We start from the raw sequence: 21550 nt of genomic DNA, 5'->3' as shown, positions 1-21550 counted from the left end.
GCGCTGTGATAGGCTACAGAACCATACGTAACGACAACGTTTACGTGTATCATTGGCCAATCAACGAAGATGCATGTTTGATATAATTCGAAATGTCCAATGACGGAACGTTTCATATAATTTAATCAAAATGGCGGATAAATGAAGATAGTTCACTCAGGCAGTGTTTGCTGTTGAAATAAAAGTGTCAATCGCGGTCTACTTAACTGGGTGTCTCCCAGCTACACCAATGCAATCAATAGCAGCTGGGTAGTCTACTTTGTTCATTGACTGTCAGTAGCCACGTTTCCATCCAGTTTTTTATGCGAGTAAAGTCATACTGTCTACAAAAAAATAATCACGATATCTGTGATGGAAACAGGTCGTTTCGGTACAATTTTATATATGCCGACAGATAATTTATTCACTCTGCTCTGAAATCGCAGTAGATAGCCACTCTCGTTTGAGTGTGCCAGAGCGCAGAATAACTAATTAATTTACAAACACCAGTTGAACATGGCCGGTGTCAGTAAACATCGGCAAAAAAGCGCAATTAAATTGTTGCAAGCGTCACATTTAGCCATCAACGCTCTGGATAACATGAAAACAGCCTAACCGGCTCTGCTAGGGCGAGTAAAACGGTCAGAATCATTTGTGTCTGTAAGTAGCTAGCAAGTTAGACGGGGTGCTTGAACGCACGGATCAACCCTACGCCTCAGCCAGAGAATTCAGTGTGCCCTCTGAAGGGTCCAAGAATTTATGAATGGACAATCTGACCATGCTGAATTTACAGCCAGATGGCACTCTGGCACTCCAGATTTAATTTAGGAACACACCCTACATGGTGGGATCTTTTTGTGTCAATAAAATTAATTATGCAATAAATGGTGGAGGCTTTTTTGCCAAAGTTTACTGACATCGGCCATATTCAACAGGTGTTGAGCGTTTGTAAATTCATCAGTTATTCTGCAGTCTGGCACACTCAGGCGAGAGTGCTCTGAAATCGGAGTAGATAGCCAGAATGAATTCACGAAAACCCTTGGAGTCAGACGAGGATATGGTGTGTGGTCCTCCCACTATGACTCAGGAAACCATGCAGTTTATTAGGCTAGAGATGAAATCAATTGTGAGTGGTAAAAGTGCAAATAATATATACTTAATTCGATGTTGGACAGTAGTTAGGCTACACCTAATGGAAACAAATGATTTTTTACTTGAAATGATTATTACATATTTACTTGTGTTACTCAAACACGATTTAATTAAAAAATAATTAGAAATCATGTCAGATTGATGAAATGTATTTAAGTATTCATGTTTCTAACAACTCAAATACCTCAAAAAATGAATCAATGACTCCTTTCCAATGGAATATCAAGATCTTATTCATGGTGACATGATGATCGATGCTTTGGCTGCCGTTTGACTAATAAAAATAATCTGTCTCCTTTGTCCATAATCTCATGATGTAGTAGTAGTCTGCACCAGCACTGTATCTGCTATATGTTAGCTGGAGCTCACTACATCATCACTCACATTACCTGACACCCTAGACCTACTTTAATTTGCATACCACCCCATCCATTGAAGATGCAATCGCCATCACACTGCACACTCCCATATTCCATCTGGACAAGAATAAATACCTACGTAAGAATGCTGTTCCTTTGACTATAGCTCAGCCTTCAACACCATAGTACCCTCCAAGCTCATCATTAAACTCGGGGCCCTGGGTCTGAACCCCGCCCTGTGCAACTGGGTCCTGGACTTCCTGACGGGCCGCACCCAGGTGGTGAAGGTAGGACACGACACCATTACGCAGATGCGCAACACAACCTCCAACTCAATCATGAAGTTTGCAGACAATAGGAGTAGGCATGATTACCAGTTTACAGGGAGGTGAGCTCCCTGGCGGACTGGTGCCAGGAAAATAACCTCTCCCTCAACGTCAACAAAACAAAGAAGCCGATTGTGTACTTCCGACAGCAGATGGAGCACGCCCCTATCCACATCCATGGGACCACAGTGAAGAAGGTGAAAATGTTCCTCGGCGTACACATCACTGACATGGTCCACTGACATAGTGTGGTGAAGGTGGCGCAACAGCACCTCTTCAACCTCAGGAGGCTGAAGAAATTCGGCTTGGCCCCTAAGACCCTCAAACTTTTACAGATGTACAATTGAGAGCATCCTGTCGGGCTGTATCACATCCTGGTATGGCAACTGCACCTCCAGCAACCGCAGGGCTCTCCAGAAGGTGGTGCGGTCTGCCCAACGCATCACCGGGTGCACACTACCTGTCCTCCAGGAAACATACAGCACCCGATGTCACAGGAAAGCCAAAAAGATCATCAAGGCCATCAACCACCCGAGCCACGTTCACCCCGCTACCATCCAGAAGGAGAGGTCAGTACAGGTGCATCAAAGCTGGGACGGAGAGACTGAAAAACAGCTTCTATCTCAAGGCCATCAGACTTGTTAGATAGCCATAACTAGCCGGCTTCCACCCGGTTACTCAGCCCTGCACCTTAGAGGCTGCCGCCCTATGTACAGTTGATGTCGGAAGTTTACATACACTTAGGTTGGAGCAATTAAAACTAGTTTTTCAACCACTCCACAAATTTCTTGTTAACAAACTATAGTTTTGACAAATCGGCTAGGACATCTACTTTGTGCATGACACAAGTCATTTTTCCAACAATTGTTTACAGCCAGATTATTTCACTTATAATTCGCTGTATCACAATTCCAGTGGGTCAGAAGTTTACATACACTAAGTTGACTGTGCCTTTAAACAGCTTGGAAAATTCCAGAAAATTGTGCAAATCAATCCCAGAACAACAGCAAAGGACCTTGTGAAGATGCTGGAGGAAACGGGTACAAAAGTATCTATATCCACAGTAAAACAAGTCCTATTACGACAACCTGAAAGGCCGCTCAGCAAGGAAGAAGCCACTGCTCCAAAACCGCCATAAAAAAGCCAGACTACAGTTTGCAACTGCACATGGGGACAAAGAATGTACTTTTTGGAGAAATGTCCTCTGGTCTGAAAACAAAATTAGAACTGTTTGGCCATAATGGCCATCATTATGTTTTGAGGAAAAAGGGGGAGGCTTGCAAGCCGAAGAACACCATCCCAACCGTGAAGCACGGGGGTGGCAGCATCATGTTGTGGGGGTGCTTTGCTGCAGGAGGGACTGGTGCACTTCACAAAATAGATGGCATCACAAGGAAGGAAAATTGTGTGGATATATTGAAGAGACATCTCAAGACATCAGTCAGGAAGTTAAAAGCTTGGTCGCAAATGGGTCTTCCAAATGGACAATAACCCCAAGCATACTTCCAAAGTTGTGGAAAAAATTTCTTAAGGACAACAAAGTCAAGGTATTGGAGTGGCCATCACAAAGCCCTGACCTCCATCCTATAGAAAATGTGTAGGCAGAACTGAAAAAGCGTGTGCGAGCAAGGAGGCCTACAAACCTGACTCAGTTACACCAGCTCTGTCAGGAGAAATGGGCCAAAATTCACCCAACTTATTGTGGGAAGCTTGTGGAAGGCTACCCGAAACGTTTGACCCAAGTTAAACAATTTAAAGGCAATGCTACCAAATACTAATTGCGTGTATGTAAACTTCTGACCTACTGGGAATGTGATGAAAGAAATAAAAGCTGAAATAAATCATTCAACTATTATTCTGACATTTCACATTATTAAAATAAAGTGGTGATCCTAACTGACCTAAAAGAGGGAATTGTTACTAGGATTAAATGTCAGGAATTGTGAAAAACTGTGTTTAAATGTATTTGGCTAAGGTGTATGTAAACTTCCGACTTCCACTGTGCATAGACATGGAATCACTGGGCACTTTGTTTATATACTGTTTTACTAATTTCATATGCATGTACTATATTTAGTTAATGGCACTCCGACATTGCTCATCCCAACGTTTATATATTTCTTAATTCCATTCTTTTACTTTTAGATGTGTGTATTGTTGTGAATTGTTAAGATACTACTGCACTGTTGGAGCTAGGAACACAAGCATTTCGCTACACCCGCAATAACATCTGCTAATTGTGTATGTGACCAATAAAATTATATTTGATTTAATATGGTGTCAAATCCGATTCAAAAGTCGAACGAGCACTAGATGGTGCGCATGAGCACGATGAAACATTGCATAACGTAACACAGAAAAGTCAAAAAGGGTTTGAATACTTTCTGAATGCACTGCATGTCTCAAGAGAAAATCATTTGCCCTTATTAAACTTCCCAGATCATTTTCGATCAATAGATGTCGAATTTAACTTGTTTTGACGGCTATAAGTAAGCAATAAAAGACCAGAGGTGGTGTGGTATACGGCCAATATACCACGGCCAATGGCTGTTCTTAGGACACATCCCTTAGCCGTGGTAGGCCAACATCTAATTTCAGGGAAATGTCCACAATGGAACTGACATTAGTTCTGTGAGCTTACCACTACGCAGCTGAGCTGTTGTAGCTCCTAGATGTTTTCACTTCACAATAACAGCACTTAGTTGACCGGGGCAGCTCTAGCAAGGATAGACATTTGACCATCTGACTTGTTGGAAAGGTGGCATCCTATGACGGTGCCACGTTGAAAGTCACTGAGCTCTTCAGTACAGGCCATTCTACTGCCAATGTTTGTCTATGGAGATTGCATGGCGGTGTGCTCCTTGATTCTATACACCTGCCTGAAACAGGTGTGGCTAAAATAGCCAAATCCACATACTTTGTATATATAGTGTATTTCTGTATTTCATTTCCTATACATTTGCAAAAATTCCTAAAAAACATTTTTCCCCTCGTCATTATGGGGAATTGTGTGTAGATGTGTGTACATTTTGAATTCCGGCTGTAACAATGTGGAATAAGGGGTTTGAATACTTTCTGACGTCACTGTAAATCATTGGATATATATATATATTTTTTTTTTTACATATTACTATAATACATGACTGTGGATGCAAACATGGTTTATGACTGAGATGTGTCCCACCTACATTATTAAGATGAATGCACTGTCACCCTGGATAAGAGGCTGCTCAATCCCTAAAATAATATGCTGCCAGAGAGCTCAAGACATGCTGATGGTGATTTTAATACGGAGTGGCTTGGAGAAGAGACACAAGAACAAAATACACAGATGCTAATTTGTTTATTTATTTAAATACAGAATGTTTGCATTTAAAGCCGAAGCAACTATGCTAGGGGTAAAAATCACAAATTCTATCATTTGATTTCACTGCTATTTGAGAGCCAACAACAAAAATCAAATAAAAAAAAACATTGATCTCATCTAGATAAAAGTAAAAAGGTCAAATAAATTTATTTTTTTAATCATAAAGACCTGGTTACCGGATGACATTGGAAAATGAGCTCGTCTATTGATTGATAATGAGTAGACGATCAATCAACAGACTCCTAACAATATGAAGAAGGTCTCCAATTAAAAGCAGCAGGATCAATACATTTACAAGGACATTGTGATGGGAGCTAGCCACTGCACGGTTCGGTCTGGTGCTAAACGACTACCAAGCCCGACACAGAATGGAGTCCAGTCATGACAATAGACACTCAAAGCAGATTTTAAAAAAAATGTACACAGATTATTTCCCTTAAAATAGCAAGGTTTCCATCCAATTGGAGACAGAATTTAAATGCGAATATTCTAAAACAAATCTGCATAAAAACAATCTTCATATTTTTACAATCTGAGATGAGTTTCTATAAATGTACTTGAGGATAAAAGGATGTGCATGATGGACACAGTGCACATACGAATACCCCCCCCCAAAAAAACAAGTTAAATGGGATTCCATCTTCTTTTCAACTCTGCTGACTATAGTGAATGCGCCCACTCTGGTCTGGTCTGCACTAACCTCCAGCTCACAGATACAGTGCGGGTATCATCTACATGATGACATTATTATGGACAAAAGAGTGAGATCATTTTTTATTTGTCAAAACGGCAGCCGAGCATCGATCATCACGTCACCAGAATAAGACCCTCAATATTTCCTATTGGAAAAGAGCGTCAAGCTCGCGTCACCGTGCACTTTATGCAATTTAACCGGCATTAAAAGGTTGGATGGAAACCTGGTTAGTTTTATTTTTGTTGTATTTTCCCCTTCACGTGGAGGAGCATGGAATGGGTCCATTCAAAAATACACTGCTCAAATAAATAAAGGGAACACTTAAACAACACAATGTAACTCCAAGTCAATCACACTTCTGGGAAATCAAAACTGTCCACTTAGGAAGCAACACTGATTGACCATAAATGTCACATGCTGTTGTGCAAATGGAATAGACAACAGGTGGAAATTATAGGCAATTAGCAAGACACCCCCAATAAAGGAGTGGTTCTTACAGGTGGTGACCACAGACCACTTCTCAGTTCCTATGCTTCCTGGCTGATGTTTTGGTCACTTTTGAATGCTGGCGGTGCTTTCACTCTAGTGGTAGCATGAGACGGAGTCTACAACTGTGCTGTGGCAAGAAGGTTTGATGTGTCTGTCAGCGTAGTGTCCAGAGCATGGAGGCGCTACCAGGAGACAGGCCAGTACATCAGGAGACGTGGAGGAGGCCGTAGGAGGGCAACAACCCAGCAGCAGGACCGCTATCTCCGCCTTTGTGCAAGGAGGAGCACTGCCAGAGCCCTGCAAAATGACCTCCGGCAAGCCACAAATGTGCATGTGTCTGCTCAAACGGTCAGAAACAGACTCCATGAGGGTGGTATGAGGGCCCGATGTCCACAGGTGGGGGTTGTGCTTACAGCCCAACACCGTGCAGGACGTTTGGCATTTGCCAGAGAACATCAAGATTGGCAAATTCGCCACTGGTGCCCTGTGCTCTTCACAGATGAAAGCAGGTTCACACTGAGCACGTGACAGACGTGACAGAGTCTGGAGACGCCGTGGAGAACATTCTGCTGCCTGCAACATCCTCCAGCATGACCGGTTTGGCGGTGGGTCAGTCATGGTGTGGGGTGGTATTTCTTTGGGGGGGCCGCACAGCCCGAGATGAGATCCTCAGACCCCTTGTGAGACCATATGCTGGTGCAGTTGGCCCTGGGTTCCTCCTAATGCAAGACAATGCTAGACCTCATGTGGCTGGAGTGTGTCAGCAGTTCCTGCAAGAGGAAGGCATTGATGCTATGGACTAGTCCTCCCGTTCCCCAGACCTGAATCCAATTGAGCACATCTGGGACATCATGTCTCGCTCCATCCACCAGTCTGCACCACAGACTGCCCAGGAGTTGGCGGATGCTTTAGTCCAGGTCTGGGAGGAGATCCCTCAGGAGACCATCCGCCACCTTATCAGGAGCATGCCCAGGCGTTGTAGGGAGGTCATACAGGCACGTGGAGGCCACACACACTACTGAGCCTCATTTTGACTTGTTTTAAGGACATTACATCAAAGTTGAATCAGCCTGTAGTGTGGTTTTCCACTTTAATTTTGAGTGTGACTCCAAATCCAGACCTCCATGGGTTGATACATTTGATTTCCATTGATAATTTGTGTGATTTTGTTGTCAGCACATTCAACTATGCAATGAAAAAAGTATTCAATAAGAACATTTCATTCATCCAGATCTAGGATGTGTTATTTTAGTGTTCCCTTTATTTTTTTGAGCAGTGTATATTGCTCATTGACAGGGTGACAATTATCTAGTTGTGACGCTAGATTACTACCGTTTAGCATAAGCACTGCGCAGACTGCCGTTTAGCAGAAGCACTGCGCAGACTACTGTTTAGCAGAAGCACTGCACTTGTGGAGTTTCAGATTCTGTCTATTTGCATAGGCCTTCCCACAGATGTCACACACGAATGGTTTGACACCGGTGTGCACATGCCGCTCGTGATATTTCAGATGACTCGACTGGGTGAACCTTTTCCCACATTGATCACACTCAAACGGTTTCTCCCCTGTGTGAATGAGCATGTGAGCTTTAAGAGTAGGATTGCTAAAGAAACCTTTCCCACAAACGCTACATTGACATGGTTTCTTCCCCGTGTGAGTGACCATGTGATTTTTTAGGGTATAACGTCTTGGAAAGACTTCCCCACAAATCTCACACTTGAAAGAAGGCTTTTCATCGCCGTCCGTGTGCGTGTTTAGTTTATGTATGGTTAGGGTTCCGGACTGGGTAAAACTCTTCCCACAAAGGTCACAGTGGTATAGTTTCTCACCTGTGTGCGTTATCTCGTGTCTTTTGCAATTACCCGAAGAGTGAAACTTCTTGCCACAAACGTCACAGGAAAAGGGTTTTTCTTCCTTGTGTCTCCTCATGTGTTTATACAGATGGTCTCTTTTGGCGAAACATTTGCCACACACGTCGCAGACGAAGCGTTTCTCTGGCGTTTCTCCAGGGTGGCTGGCCACCATGTGCTTTCTGAGAGCGTGTCCATTGTTGAAAGGTTGGCCACATACAGTACAGCTATGATCCTTCTCTTTATGAGTCATCATGTGGGTTTTTAAGGACACGCCGGTGAAGAACGTTTTGCCGCATGTCTCACAGCAATACTTCCTCTCCCCGGAGTGTGTTCCCTGGTGATAAGACAATCCTTCTCTGGTCTTTAAGACCTTTGGGCAGGAAGAGCAGCTGAACGTCCTCTGCTTTACAATGCACTTGTGCCTTTCCCCTACAAACTTTTTTTCACAAACCGCGCACGTGACCGTTTTCTCCGTTTTGTGACGTTTCTTGTGCGACTGCAAAGTACATTTCTGGCGAAACACCGCGTCGCAATCGGTACAACTGAAGGTGTTCTCCTGGTGTTTAATGGAATGTTTTGCTAGCTGCTTCGCCAGATTAAAACCTTTCGCACAATGAGAGCATCTGTAAGATTTTGTATGGGACTGAAGGTGTCTCGTCAGATACCATTTCTCCTTGAAACATTTTCCACAGTGGGAACAGATGAGGGGCCCCTGGTGGGCACAGATGAGGGGCCCCTGGTGGGCGGCGTCTGCAGAATCTCCACATTGGACATCTTGATCATCTCCATCCCTACCTGCGTCTTGTTTGTCTGGGTCCGAAGCAGATCTAGGTTGAAGAGAAAAAAAGTTAAGACAAGAGGATTCTAATATCCCATAACTCTTTGCATTAAAGAGGAAGAATTATTTTTTTTTTAAATCAAAAAAAGGGAGCTATGCTAGTTAGTTAGCAACAGTGCTTAATGTGTTTATTTTCAAAAAACTACCATATGGAATTATTAGGGTTGTCCTAACCTGGGTATCTTCAACCTAGATGCAGATGGTGCCTGAGGGTCAAGGTCATCACCCTGGCTGGTATCAACCTCAGGGAGCCATTCCTCATCTGATGAAGGTGAGGGCAAGGGGGCAAGGCCAGGGTAATCCTCCTGACTATCAGACTCAGAAGATCCCTCGTCTGTAAAACAGAGAAGATCATTGTGGTTGTTGCTGTGCGGAAGAAAAATCGGAGATGTAACTGGTTTCAGGAAACTAGGCATTTGGCTCGCGTCACTACTTCACAGGAGAGGCATTTGAATGCAAATAAATGTTATTTTTTAATCAAAAAATGTGTTCTGAATATTTCTGGAATAATTCTGGAATATATTAACTTTCATTTGCCTTAGTAACAAACTTGTATGCCATCTGTAAATACAATTGTTATATTAGAAGCCTAGATGGTTTAGTCACAGAAAAAGAGAGGAACCTTCCCGCTAGCCATACTTGGCTGAGATAATGGATTTGGCTGGACATGCCGAGAGATGAGTTCTGATTGGTCTGCCATGTAGCACACTTGTGTCTATAACATGAGTTGGTCAGTATGTGTAGGTACTCCTTTCGAGCGCAGCTTTTTAAAAAAAAGATATCACGTGGTAGAACTCTTCACTTTCTGAAGGACCGAGTTTTGAAATCAGTGGAATTAGGTGTGATAGCTACGGAGATGCAGAAAATTTCTGGCGTTTGATTGCAAATATGCAGACGGAGTCAAAAAGAGAACACATAGAATGCCGTTGTATAACCTGTCTCTGGATTACATCTTCAAACATGGTGACAGAGAGGGAGAAGTTTCCATCCATGTATACGGGGGTAAGATAGTCTAGCTAGCTACATTTTCATATATGTTTTATCTTTGCCGCAAAGTTGTTTTCATTTCAAGTTAAAGCGTACTGTTAGCTAGCTAACGTTACAAATAATATTACTACACGATTATACATGTATCTATCTATAAGACATTTGCATAGCTAGATATAGCCTAATGTTAGCTAGCTAGCTAATATTGAACTTAGTTGGTTAGATACCCGCAGATTCATGCAGGGTAGCAACGTCACGAGTTGGGATTGTGGTTCATTGTTTAGCTAGCTAGCTACATGTCTAAACAAACAACAACAACAAAAAGACTCCACCATGCAAGTAATCATTTCACCACACCTTCTGTATCCTGTACAAGTGACAAATAAACGTTTATTTGATATAGCATGTGTTTACCAGAGACGGTAATGTGTAGAACATGATCTGCACCAAAGTCAAATGAGGCTCTAACGTTTGTCTCATTGGCCCGTGTCCAAAGTCCTAAAATTCTCCAGTAGAACGCTTTGCTTTTTATTTCGTCGCACTCACAAACGTAAATAAACTATGTTCTGTAATTGGCTCACCATTAACCAGTAAGTAATGATATTGTTGTGAGTTTATTTTCCGGTAATAATGAAGACACATGAGCTAAAGCGAAGATGTCGTCAGCTATATGATATGGTCATTGTTTGAACTGGCTAGCCAGCTAACTAACAAGCTAGAAACGAACCAAAATATTGTTTAGAATGTTGCCTGGTTTGATAGATTGACATATACTGAATTTTTAAATGGGTGGTTTATTTGTGTTAAAATACACTAGTTATGCTATTTTGGATCACCAGGTAGGTGATGTCATGCAGCCTGTAGTTTTTGTGTTTATACTTATTCATAACAACAAGTATGATTTCAGACAACAGTAGAATGTTCATTATGTCACTGCTACAACTGTCAATAGACAGCATTCAGTCAATCTTTGGTTGTTTAGTACATGGCCTCACATGTGAATCCTTAAGGAGATGGGTGGGGCTAAGGCTTAAGAGGGTGTGAACAATGCTGAATGGGTGTAGACAAAGAAGAGCTCTCAGTAGGTTTACTAAAACATTCAAGGGCCATTTTCTCAAAAGTGAGATTACAAGTTTATCAACTTTCAAAGCAGGATTACTTTGCCATTGTTCCTCAACTGTAGCGTATGATATATCATTTTCTAGCTCTGAGTTTCTACTTTTATACAATGTAAAAAAATAAAAAACACATTTACAAATTTTACTACATAAGACCGAATCAAGCCGTTCGGTCACAAATTATTTAACTGTAGCAACAAAAATATGTACACAATGTTGTAATATAATTGATGTTACACAGGAATAGGAAACTGTACTTGGAACATCCATAGAGTTAAATAGATGACTCTAGATGGACAAAAACCTCTTTTGGCCTGGACATTGCCATTAAGGGCTTCCACCATTTTAAAGTAGTCAACTGGGTGGGACTTCCTATGGTTAAGGAAGGATGACGATTCCATTCGGGTCATCAGGAGGGATCAGCCAATGAATTATACTCGTGAACAAACATTCCATAACTGCAGGTTCCAGGAAAATCACCAACCTTGGCTTTATACCCGTTTAAACAACAAAATCTTGGTGTCAGTAAATTCAGGCTGTAACAATAAAATGTGGCTACGGTCAATGAGTGTGAAAACTTTCTTAAGGCAAAGCGATCTCTCTATCATTCTCTATGCGCTTCCCCATGCTCTCACAGTCTCTGTGATGGGACAGATACAACGTTGCGTCCTTTAACTTTCTCTTATGGGAACATCCACAACCATAAATGAACAATCAATGTAAAAACAACTACAAATGACTCACCCTTTACGGCTCCTTTTTGAGTCGCAACTGCTTCTCTAATATCTCCTGGACAGATTATAATTACACGTGATTTTACTTCTGGGTTAAGCAAGTTTACTGCTTCTCCACCACTTGTGCCTTCTCCACCAGTCTTCTCCACGGCTCTCACCTCCATCTCGTCCACAGTCACCAGTAATGATATTTTCTCCATCGAGCTTTTACTCAACACTTCCATGAATGACGCAAACTTTATCTGAAAGATTAATAATAACAACAATTGACTGAATTACTGACACCGTCACTGACCATTCAAAATACACACTCACTGCCTGCCTCGTTTCTAACACATCTGAATAAATATATTCCAGGGCTATCCAACTCTGTTCCTGGAGACTTACCCTCATGTAGGTTTTCGTTTCAACCCCAGTTGTAACTCACATGATAATCCGGAGCGCTAGATTAAGGTTGGAGCGAAAACCCCACAGGACGGTAGTGGTTCAGGAACAGGGTTAGAGAGCCCTGTTATAGGTTAACGTTAGCTAGCTAAAATGTAAAAAATAAAAAATGGATCCATAGAGAATGACAGAGGCCTCTAGTAGCCAAAAGGACGATTTAGCATGGGCAGCGACATTTAAGGATTCCACCATGTAGTCAACTGCGTGGGGTTTCCTATGGGTTGTGGCCTCCGCCTCAATGGCGCTGCCCATGCAGTCACAAACCCTAGTACTACGGTTTGATCACAGATAATTGGTTTGATGGTGCACTTCTCACTCACTTTGTTGGTTATATTCACACGCTCCATTTCTCTCTTCAGGGAACGATTGTCTTTATTCTCCAAAACAGCAGCACACACGTCGAGAAGTCGCCCCATCTCGCTAACTGTTGATTCAACTAATAACCCCATGATTTGGGATAACTGTGTCTGAAATATATCTGTGCTCGACATGACTGCTAGCAAGTTATCTCCGAAATAGCCTACTTTGAAAATATGTAGTTTGCTTCTTTTCCGCTGTCTAATGTTTCCGGCCTTACGCTGTATTATTGTCCGAAATGAAACGCAATCGAGAAGAAATGTTCCTACCATTTTCCCGTAACATTGGGTGTATTCACTAGGAACCAACCGAAACGACGGGGGACCTACCTGAATTAGTCCAGTAGAAACTCATTTTCGTTGCAAAACGTATATTACTAATCATTGCAGCCCTGGTGAACATGTTGTATCTAGAATTAGGATACGCTCCTATCAGTGGCGTGTAATTTGTTAGATAATTAAACATACACATTAGTCATAAGTGTTTCAAACTAATACCGTGATGTATTGAAAAATACACATATTGTGAGCTGACAAAAATGAAGACAATGGTGTTGTTCACAGTGTTACCAAAGCCGGATGTCAGCTGCGGATAAATGTGGTTGTCTTTATATTCTCATACTTCAAACGTAGACCTTTTGTTATGATGCTGCCACAGGTAAAACTAGAGTTCTTCATTGTAACAATTACGAAGTGGACCACCTGCCTCTGTTTTGGATAAAGCTTGAGGGATATGGGCCTTGAGAAATGTAACCACTCTCAAATTCATAGACAGAGCTATGGATGCAAAGACTGACCATCCATGATATCAAAATGATAGTTTAAACCATGTTTTGAAGCTAACATAGTGTTTGTTTACATTTAGATTGTTTACAAACATTGGAGTGAAACAAGCTTTTTGGTTCGATCTGCTGGGGTACATGAGATGAGCTAAGCTCATGAGGCATTTATACAATATTCTATTGTATAAATATCATACAATAGAATATATCATGAATTTATAAATCCCAAAATACATGTAGAGACTAAGGATTCTAGCTTTAAATTAGCATAGAAAATATTGTAAACTGCATTATTTTTGTGTCCAACTGTTCTCCACTGTTAGCATTGACCCCGGGGCGGCCTGTCTCCAGATGATAATCTCAGTGATTAATAACAGTGATCTGTCATACAGTTTCCAGTTATTAATAATTCCAGGATTAGATTGTCTCTAGAGCATAATGGGCAGCAGGGTAGCCCATTAGTGTTGGACTAGTAACTGGAAGGTTGCAAGTTCAAACCCCCGAGCTGACAAGGTACAAATCTGTCGTTCTGCCCCTGAACAGGCAGTTAACCCACTGTTCCTAGGCCGTCATTGACAATAAGAATTTGTTCTTAACTGACTTGCCTAGTTAAATAAAGGAAAAATAAAAATGTTTCCCAGACACAGATTAGTCCAGAGCAGGACTAAAAGTTGTTCTCAATATAATATTTGATTTTAATTCAGGACTACTCTGCGTCTGGGAAACCGACCCAACAGGTCTACCAGGGACAGAGTATTTATTGTAATGATCTACATTTTTTTTAGTGGGTACCTTACAAAACAGCATTTTAGAAGAGTGTTTTGCTTTTAGAATAACGCAGTTATTATGTCACACTTCAAGAAAAACGTCAGTCTGGTACATCAATGAGGTGCTTTTGGGCGCTGCAGTAGGTTTTCTGATTGAATCAATATTCAATTTGGCTGAAAAGAAAACAAAGAATGCACAAGTTTGAAAAGAAGAGATGCTGCACCACAAGCAATTGTTTTTTTCAACATCAATGGCTGATAGGTTGAGTGTGTGTGTGTGTGTGTGTGTGTGTGTGTGTGTGTGTGTGTGTGTGTGTGTGTGTGCGCGCGCACTTACGCATGTGAGTGTGTTTGGGTGTGTGAGGCTCAGACCCTGCATTGAGAGGAGAAGATATCTGTCATTGGTATGTGAAATATGATTATGGAATATGGAGGGCCTCTCCTGATAGGTTTCACTGGTTTTTATCTATCTTCTACAGATAATGAACTATATTTATGATCAGAGGCTTACTGGTAAGAGTTATAGCTCACAGACATCTGCATACACATACAGTGGAAGAATAGTGGGTATTATTAATATCAATACAAAATGCTTATGATATATTGTCATGACTTTTAGGAACTACTGGTGTGAGCAAAAATGGAAGTCCTTCAGCTAGTTCTGTAGAGCATTCAGGCCTCTAAATACATGGTGTGTGTGTGTGTGTGTGTGGTAGATGGGAAACGGGAGGTTGTAAACTACATAATGACTCCAACAACAGTAAGTGCTTTAATCGCCATGTGTTTTGTAACTGAATGGTGCTTCTGTGAGGTTGCTGTTGTGTTGCTAATTATCACGTAGCTCTTGTAATTATCTCTAATTGGGGTCAAAGCCTCTCGTTTAGTTCTAAAGCGTGTGTGTGCGTGCGCGTGTGTGCATGTGTGTGTGTTTGTCTGTGTCTCTGTGTGTGTGTGCGTGTCGTATGTGTGTGTCAGCACCTCTCAGAGAGAGAGAGAGACATTCTCCACAGCATTTCAGTTCCATGCTCCATTTAATAGAAGACAGTTGTCATGAATCATTATTTGTTTCTCGACTGGAGCCGAGCTGTTATTGAAGTCCACAGTCTTCTCTTTCTCACAGTATCCTTATCTTTTAAAGCTTAGCGAACAGGAAATGAAATGACATGTCAATACATCTGTCTCCTGGGTTGACCCATGCTGACCTTTGGTTAGTCCACAGTTAAGAGTTTCTTCATGCCTTAAATTGCACCAACAAGGAACTTTTAAAAGGAAATATGTGGGGAGCTGGTACATCTATGATTCACATAAAGTATTTCATACAAAATATGAATGACATATCCACATTCAAACTTCCACCCAGCTACTCTCAATAACCCACTCAACACATTATTTCTCCTCGATTCTTTGGTTCAGGGCTGGCTCCAGACATAAGCAATTGCTCAGGGGCCCCCTGCCACAAGCAGATTGACATAAAGTGTAGTCAACTTTGATCTTAGGGCAGACATAATATGGTTGGTTTAGAACAAATCTGATTGGTTATTAAAAAGGTCGATGGGCGGAGTTTAACAGATGCACAATTTTTGCAAGCATGGCAGAGGTTTGAAGTGAGAATCTTGAAAATAAAACTTTGAGTTAGTGTTTTAAAATGTTTTAAAATAATAATTGTTGTGTTACGGTAGTTAGACAAATGTGACAATATCTCTTAGATACAACTGGTCTGTTGACTTGAAGCAAAGTGTAAAATGTAGCAAGCTAGCAGCGACATGCTAAACTAGTCAGTGCAAGTTCTTAGCCTCTTAGCTACTCATGTTGAATGAATAAATAGAGCTAGCTGGCTAGGTCTCAAATATACAAGTAAGTCAGCTAACATTTGCTTTATTGAAATGTTAAGTTGAATAAGGTTCATGAACTTAAATAAAATAAGTAATGGACAGCTATGCTGCCGCTGGGGCAGCAAAGTTAAATGCTAAGCTAAACAGAGCTAGTTGGCTAGCAAATAGCTATTTCTTACTAATGTTGAGGCATAAAATATAGCTAGCTAGCTAGGTCTCAAATATTCCAGTAAATGAGAAAATGATAAAAAGCAAGAATAATTGGTCAAATAAATTTTAATAAACTACAAATCGGAATGCTGATCCAGGAGCATTATTGTTAGTTTGGGTGAAGATAACCATAGGATATATTTTAGATACTTATTGCATGAATTAACAACATTTGCTTGAAGTCTGCCTTTAGGGCACAAAATTGATCTTAACCCAAACTAACATTACTTCGCCTGGGGAAGCATTTAAACAGCGCATTCAAATGGCTTCCCCGAGGACAGTAAAGACTTTAGTATTACCTTTTGTGCTTGAAGTGCCCTGATGGCCTCAAGCGATCTTTTCAAGCTATCTTTTTCAAATTTCAATACAGCAAATGTTAGCTGACTTACTTGTATATTTGACATCTAGCTAGCTCTATGTATTAATTCAACATATGTAGCTAAGAGGTTGCTAAATGCCTAGCTAGCTTGCTTGCTCTGATTATTTTAGCATGTTGCTGCTAGCTTGCTACATTTGACTTTTTTTGCTTCAAGTGAGAAGACCAGTTGTATCTTAGAGATATTGTCACATGAAGTCTGACTATTGTAACACAATAATGATTTTAAATTATTTTCGAACTTGTAATTCAACATTTAATTTACAAGATTCTCAGTTCAAACCTCCACCATGTTTTCAAAAGTTGTGCATCTGTTAAACTCTACCCATTGACCTTTAAGAAACCAATCGGATTTGTTCTGCCACAAACCAGTCAGATTCTTTCTGCCCTTAGAACAAAGTTGACAACACTTCATGTCAATCTGCCGTCTGCAAAGGCAATAAATAAAAAATATCTAAAAATGTGAAACTCAGTCGAGGTCACAACTTAGAGAATTGTAGAATAAACAAGTCACAATGTGATTGCGCATGATCAGTTTTTCTCTTGTTATGACAGTCACTGACAGTCACTCAATTAGCTATGTCAGAAAAAAATAATGTAATTAGTAAGTTAGTCTAGCCAGCTAATCATAGCCGAATATCGACAGGGCACACATGGCATGTGCCCAGGGGCCCTGACCTCAAGTTTAACGGTTTATTAGTTGTATGTACAGGATACACATGGTATACACATTGTCCAACTAAATGCGTACTTGTAGGTTCCTTCTCGGCAATAAGAAATAATACAAGATGAGAAAACAAACATAAATTAAATGGCTCAGTAAAATATAATAAATATTTTAGCATAAGTATAATACAGGAAGGGACCATACAATATTTACACCTGTAACAGGGGAGGGGGGGGATTGGGAGGCAAGTTTTTAAATGGGGCAGTATTAGCTATAATAAATAAGGGTCTGGTAGCAGCAGTTGTGATGATGAACGTGTGTGTGTATGTGTGTGTGTGTGTGTGTGTGTGTGTGTGTGTGTGTGTGTGTCTGTGTGTCTGTGTGTGTGTGTGTGTGTGCAGCTGCAGGGTGCATGTGATGCGTCTACTGCAATAGTGCCTAGGTAGGGCAAAGTTGAATGCCTGCTTACCACATGCTTGCATACTCTCGCTTACAGCTCCCTGCCGCCCGGCTATTCCTTGTGGTGAATTGGGGAGCAGCTTCATGCACACGTCTCCCCTTGCCGGTACAAAGCCTCTCCATGACAAAGACTCCTGTGGGGCCTCCTCACAGCTGCACAAGTTAACTGGTTGTCTTGAAAGTCTAGGCTAACCGGCAGGGGGATGTCGGAGCAGCAGTGGGCCCCAGAGATGCATCTCTACAGGCAGGGGATCTCAGAGCAGCAATGGGCCCCAGAGATGCGTCTGTTCAGGCAGGGGATCTCAGAGCACCAGTGGGCCCCAGAGATGCATCTCTACAGGCAGGGGATCTCAGCGCAGCAGTGGGCCCCAGAGATGCGTCTGTTCAGGCAGGGGATCTCAGAGCAGCAGTGGGCCCCAGAGATGTGTCTGTACCGGCAGGGGATCTCAGAGCAGCAGTGGGCCCCAGAGATGCATCTCTACAGGCCCACCTCTGTATGGACACGTCCTGGCAGCCATCAACCACTACCCCGCTGCCTTGTGGGTTAGTCAGGCACGACAAAGGCTAGGGGAGAACACCCTGAGAGAAAAGCAGCGTGCTGGCGGCGCGCGGTAGGCGGATGTGGACAGACTGGGGAATCCGGAAGCCTCCTGCAGGTGTGGAAGATACTGGTCGTCCTGGGTTTCCCCCCTTGCCACTGGAATTCACCTTCCTACAGGGAGGAAGTGCTGTTGGAGATTGCACACCCTCAGTAGCACTTTAAATAATTTTCTATGTGCAGGTATCCACTTCTGACCTCAGCTGAAGCCATCAACTGTGAAACCGGACTAAAGTCTGGCGGTGTTGGGGTATCCGGTGACGGGGGCAGGAGTGAATGCACCGGAAGCCCTTAATCAGACCCCTGCACGCCAGCGGCACAGGACTATTATGGTCGTCAGCGGTTGGGACTTGAGTGGCAGCTGCTCTCGGCAGACCCCTGTATGACTGAGCAGCCCTATTTAGGAATCACACTGCTCACCCCATCTGGAGAGAGGCATGGAAAAAGTGGCCTAAAAATTGCTCACAAACTACATCCTGGATAGGCTACCGCACCCATCGGGAGTTCCACTCAGTAGTGGAAAAATGCTGGTGACATGGAACATCAGAACTCCTTTGGAAAACTGACGATAATAGCGATAGGCCCCATCAGAGAACAGCTTTGATTGATGCAGAACTAAGGCTCCTCAACATTGACATTGCTGCCCTGAGTGAAAAACAGGTTCCTGGATGAAGGGTCCCTGAAAGAGGAGGGAGAAGGCTACACCTTATGGACAACATGGACAACATCAGCACGGCGTGGGACTGGCAACTAAGAACAGCCTTTTACCCAGCCTTCACCGAAACCACCTGTAGGCATAAATGAAAGACTCATGTCTCTCCGTATAGACCCTAGCCAAGATGTGGGGGACTTCAATGCAAGGTTGGGACAGAACAACAGAACAACAGGATATGGAGTGGAGTGGAGTGCTGGGTAGGCATGCTGTTGGCCAGGTCAATGAGAACGGCATAAGACGGCTAACTCTATGTGCCAGCACAATCTCATCATTGATGACTGTGTTCTTGTGGCCCACACGCCAGAAGACCTTCAGTCCGTGAGGGTCTGTGAGGTTGTGAGGGTCTATAGGACTGTCTATCAACACCCCCAAGACAGAGGTGGTCTGCCAATGGAGATCCTGCCCTCCACCCACCATGCCTGTCTTCACCATTAAACACAAATCACTGGCAATAGTCCCGTCCTTCAAATACCCGGGCAGCAGGTTCAAATTCAAAATAGGATCGAGCATCAACTGCTTTCGGGAAACTCAGGAAACTCAGGTCTTCCACAACAGGGATCTCCACCTCCACACCAAAGTCTCCGTCTAACAAGCCGTCTGCATCACCACACTTCTTTACAGCTGGGAAGCCTGGGTCACTTACAGTCGCCACAACGAGCAGCTCGAGTGACTCCACATAAGATGCCTGCAGTGCATCCTGGGAATCACCTGGTGCAACCGTGTGCCCCATACAGAAATACTTGCTAAGACCAACTCCAAGAGTATGGAGGCCTTGGTCACCCAACATCAACTACGCTGGCTTGGGCATGTCATTAGAATGTCTCAGGAGTGCTTGCCGCAGAAGATCCTGAATGACCAGCTACATCTTGGCCGGCGGTCCGCAGGGGGGCAGATGAAGCATTACAAGGACCAGCTGAAAATGACGCAGATTTTCTTTTTCCAGGGACGGGGTGTATATCTGTGTATGTCTGTGTGGGTCTGTGTATGTCTGTGTGGGTCTGTGTATGTCTGTGTGGGTCTGTGTATGTCTGTCTGGGTGTGTGTATGTCTGTGTGGGTCTGTGCATGTCTGTGCATGTCTGTGTGGGTTTGTGTATGTCTGTGTGTGTGTATGTGTGTGTGGGTGTGTGGGTGAGTGAGTGCATGTGTGCTAAGGTGTGGAGAGTCCATTTAAAGTGTTCAGCAGTCTGATGGCTTGTAGATAGAAACTGAGCCTGTTGATATCAGACCTCGTGCTCCGATACCATCTGTCTGACGGTAAGGGAGTGAAGAGCTCATGGCCGGGGTCTGTGGGGTCCTTGATGATGCTGCGGGACATTCTTAGGCATCGTTTCAAGTAGATGTCCTGGATGGGGGAGAGCATGGCCCCAGTGGCAAAATCTCCACCCCATGGCAAAATCGGAAGAATTGCAGGAAATTAGCTGTGAAATTGCACATTTGTTCTCTCTACCATATGGCAAAAATTGCTAAACTTCTCTACTCCCCGTGGCAAAATGTGTAGAATTGCAGGAAATATATTTTAAAATGTACATTTTTCTCTCTCGCTTAGGGCACCCAAATAGCTTTGGTGGACAGTGTTTTTGCAATGGTGTTTTTTAATTAACTTGGCTTAAAACATGTATTGTTTACAGACAAAATGAATGAAGGCTCCATGCAGTATTAGTTATGACCAGTTGGTCTGACAGATTATGCTTTAGAGTGCTATAAACCAGGCAGGGTAGTGATGCACCCAATGGGACAGGTACAGCACGGCTGCCTTTCATAGCTGTACAGGACAGGTTCATGGCTGCCTTTCATAGCTGTTCAAGACAGGTTCAGCAGTATTTAGAGATACTGATATACTGATAGCAGAGAGTAGAGATACTGATAGCAGAGATAGCACTGACAGCATAGATTAGAGATTCTCATAGAAGAGATAGCACTGAAAGTAGAGAGTAGAGACACTGATAGCAGAGAATAGATATACTGATAGCTGAGAGTAGATATACTGATAGTAGAGATACTGATAGCAGAGAGTAGATATACTGAGAGCAGAGATATACTGATAGTAGAGATACTGATAGCAGAGAGTAGATATACTGATAGCAGAGAATAGATATACTGATAGCATAGAGTAGATATACTGATAGCAGAGAATATATATACTGATAGCATAGAGTAGATATATTGATAGCAGAGAATGGAGATACTGATAGCATAGAGTAGATATACTGATAGCAGAGAGTAGATATACTGATAGTAGAGATACTGATAGCAGAGAGTAGATATACTGATAGCAGAGAATAGAGATACTGATAGCAGAGAGTAGATATATTGATAGCAGAGAGTAGATATACTGATAGCAGAGAGTAGATATACTGATAGCAGAGAATAGATATACTGATAGCAGAGAGTAGATATACTGATAGCAGAGAATAGGGATACTGTTAGCAGAGAGTAGATATACTT

At 42.5% G+C, this 21550-nt stretch overlaps 1 protein-coding gene across 3 annotated transcripts; it reads right to left on the bottom strand.

Moving 5' to 3' along the window:
* Positions 1–5146: 5146 nt before the first annotated feature.
* Positions 5147–12992, bottom strand: LOC110522626 (uncharacterized). Of its 3 annotated transcripts, none has more exons than XM_021601088.3 (4): positions 12662–12992; positions 11908–12139; positions 9233–9392; positions 5147–9047 (listed from the first exon to the last, which is right to left on the bottom strand). In XM_021601088.3, exons 1-4 carry the CDS (start codon positions 12968–12970, stop codon positions 7751–7753), a joined length of 1998 nt encoding a protein of 665 aa, XP_021456763.3. In that variant the 5' UTR covers positions 12971–12992; the 3' UTR covers positions 5147–7750. The 3 variants fall into 3 exon arrangements, with proteins under 3 accessions (XP_021456763.3, XP_021456764.3, XP_090089367.1); XM_021601089.3 differs by having other exon boundaries at positions 12285–12868; XM_090233241.1 differs by lacking the exon at positions 12662–12992 and adding an exon at positions 12325–12464.
* Positions 12993–21550: the final 8558 nt, after the last annotated feature.

Source organism: Oncorhynchus mykiss, chromosome 4, assembly GCF_057628025.1.
Source record: "Oncorhynchus mykiss isolate SJ-2025 chromosome 4, ASM5762802v1, whole genome shotgun sequence".
NCBI classification, from domain to species: Eukaryota; Metazoa; Chordata; class Actinopteri; order Salmoniformes; family Salmonidae; genus Oncorhynchus; species Oncorhynchus mykiss.
Note: the sequence above shows the minus strand (reverse complement) of the source record. Positions and strands in the feature narration are given on the sequence as shown.

Coding starts and splice junctions, on each gene's coding strand:
- LOC110522626 (XM_021601088.3), bottom strand. CDS start 12,970: ATGGTAGGAACATTTCTTCTCGATTGCGTTTCATTTCGGACAATAATA. Junction 12,140..12,661: donor GTGTGAATATAACCAACAAA/GTGAGTGAGAAG, acceptor TTAATCTTTCAG/ATAAAGTTTGCGTCATTCAT. Junction 9,048..9,232: donor TCTAGGTTGAAGATACCCAG/GTTAGGACAACC, acceptor TCTTCAACCTAG/ATCTGCTTCGGACCCAGACA.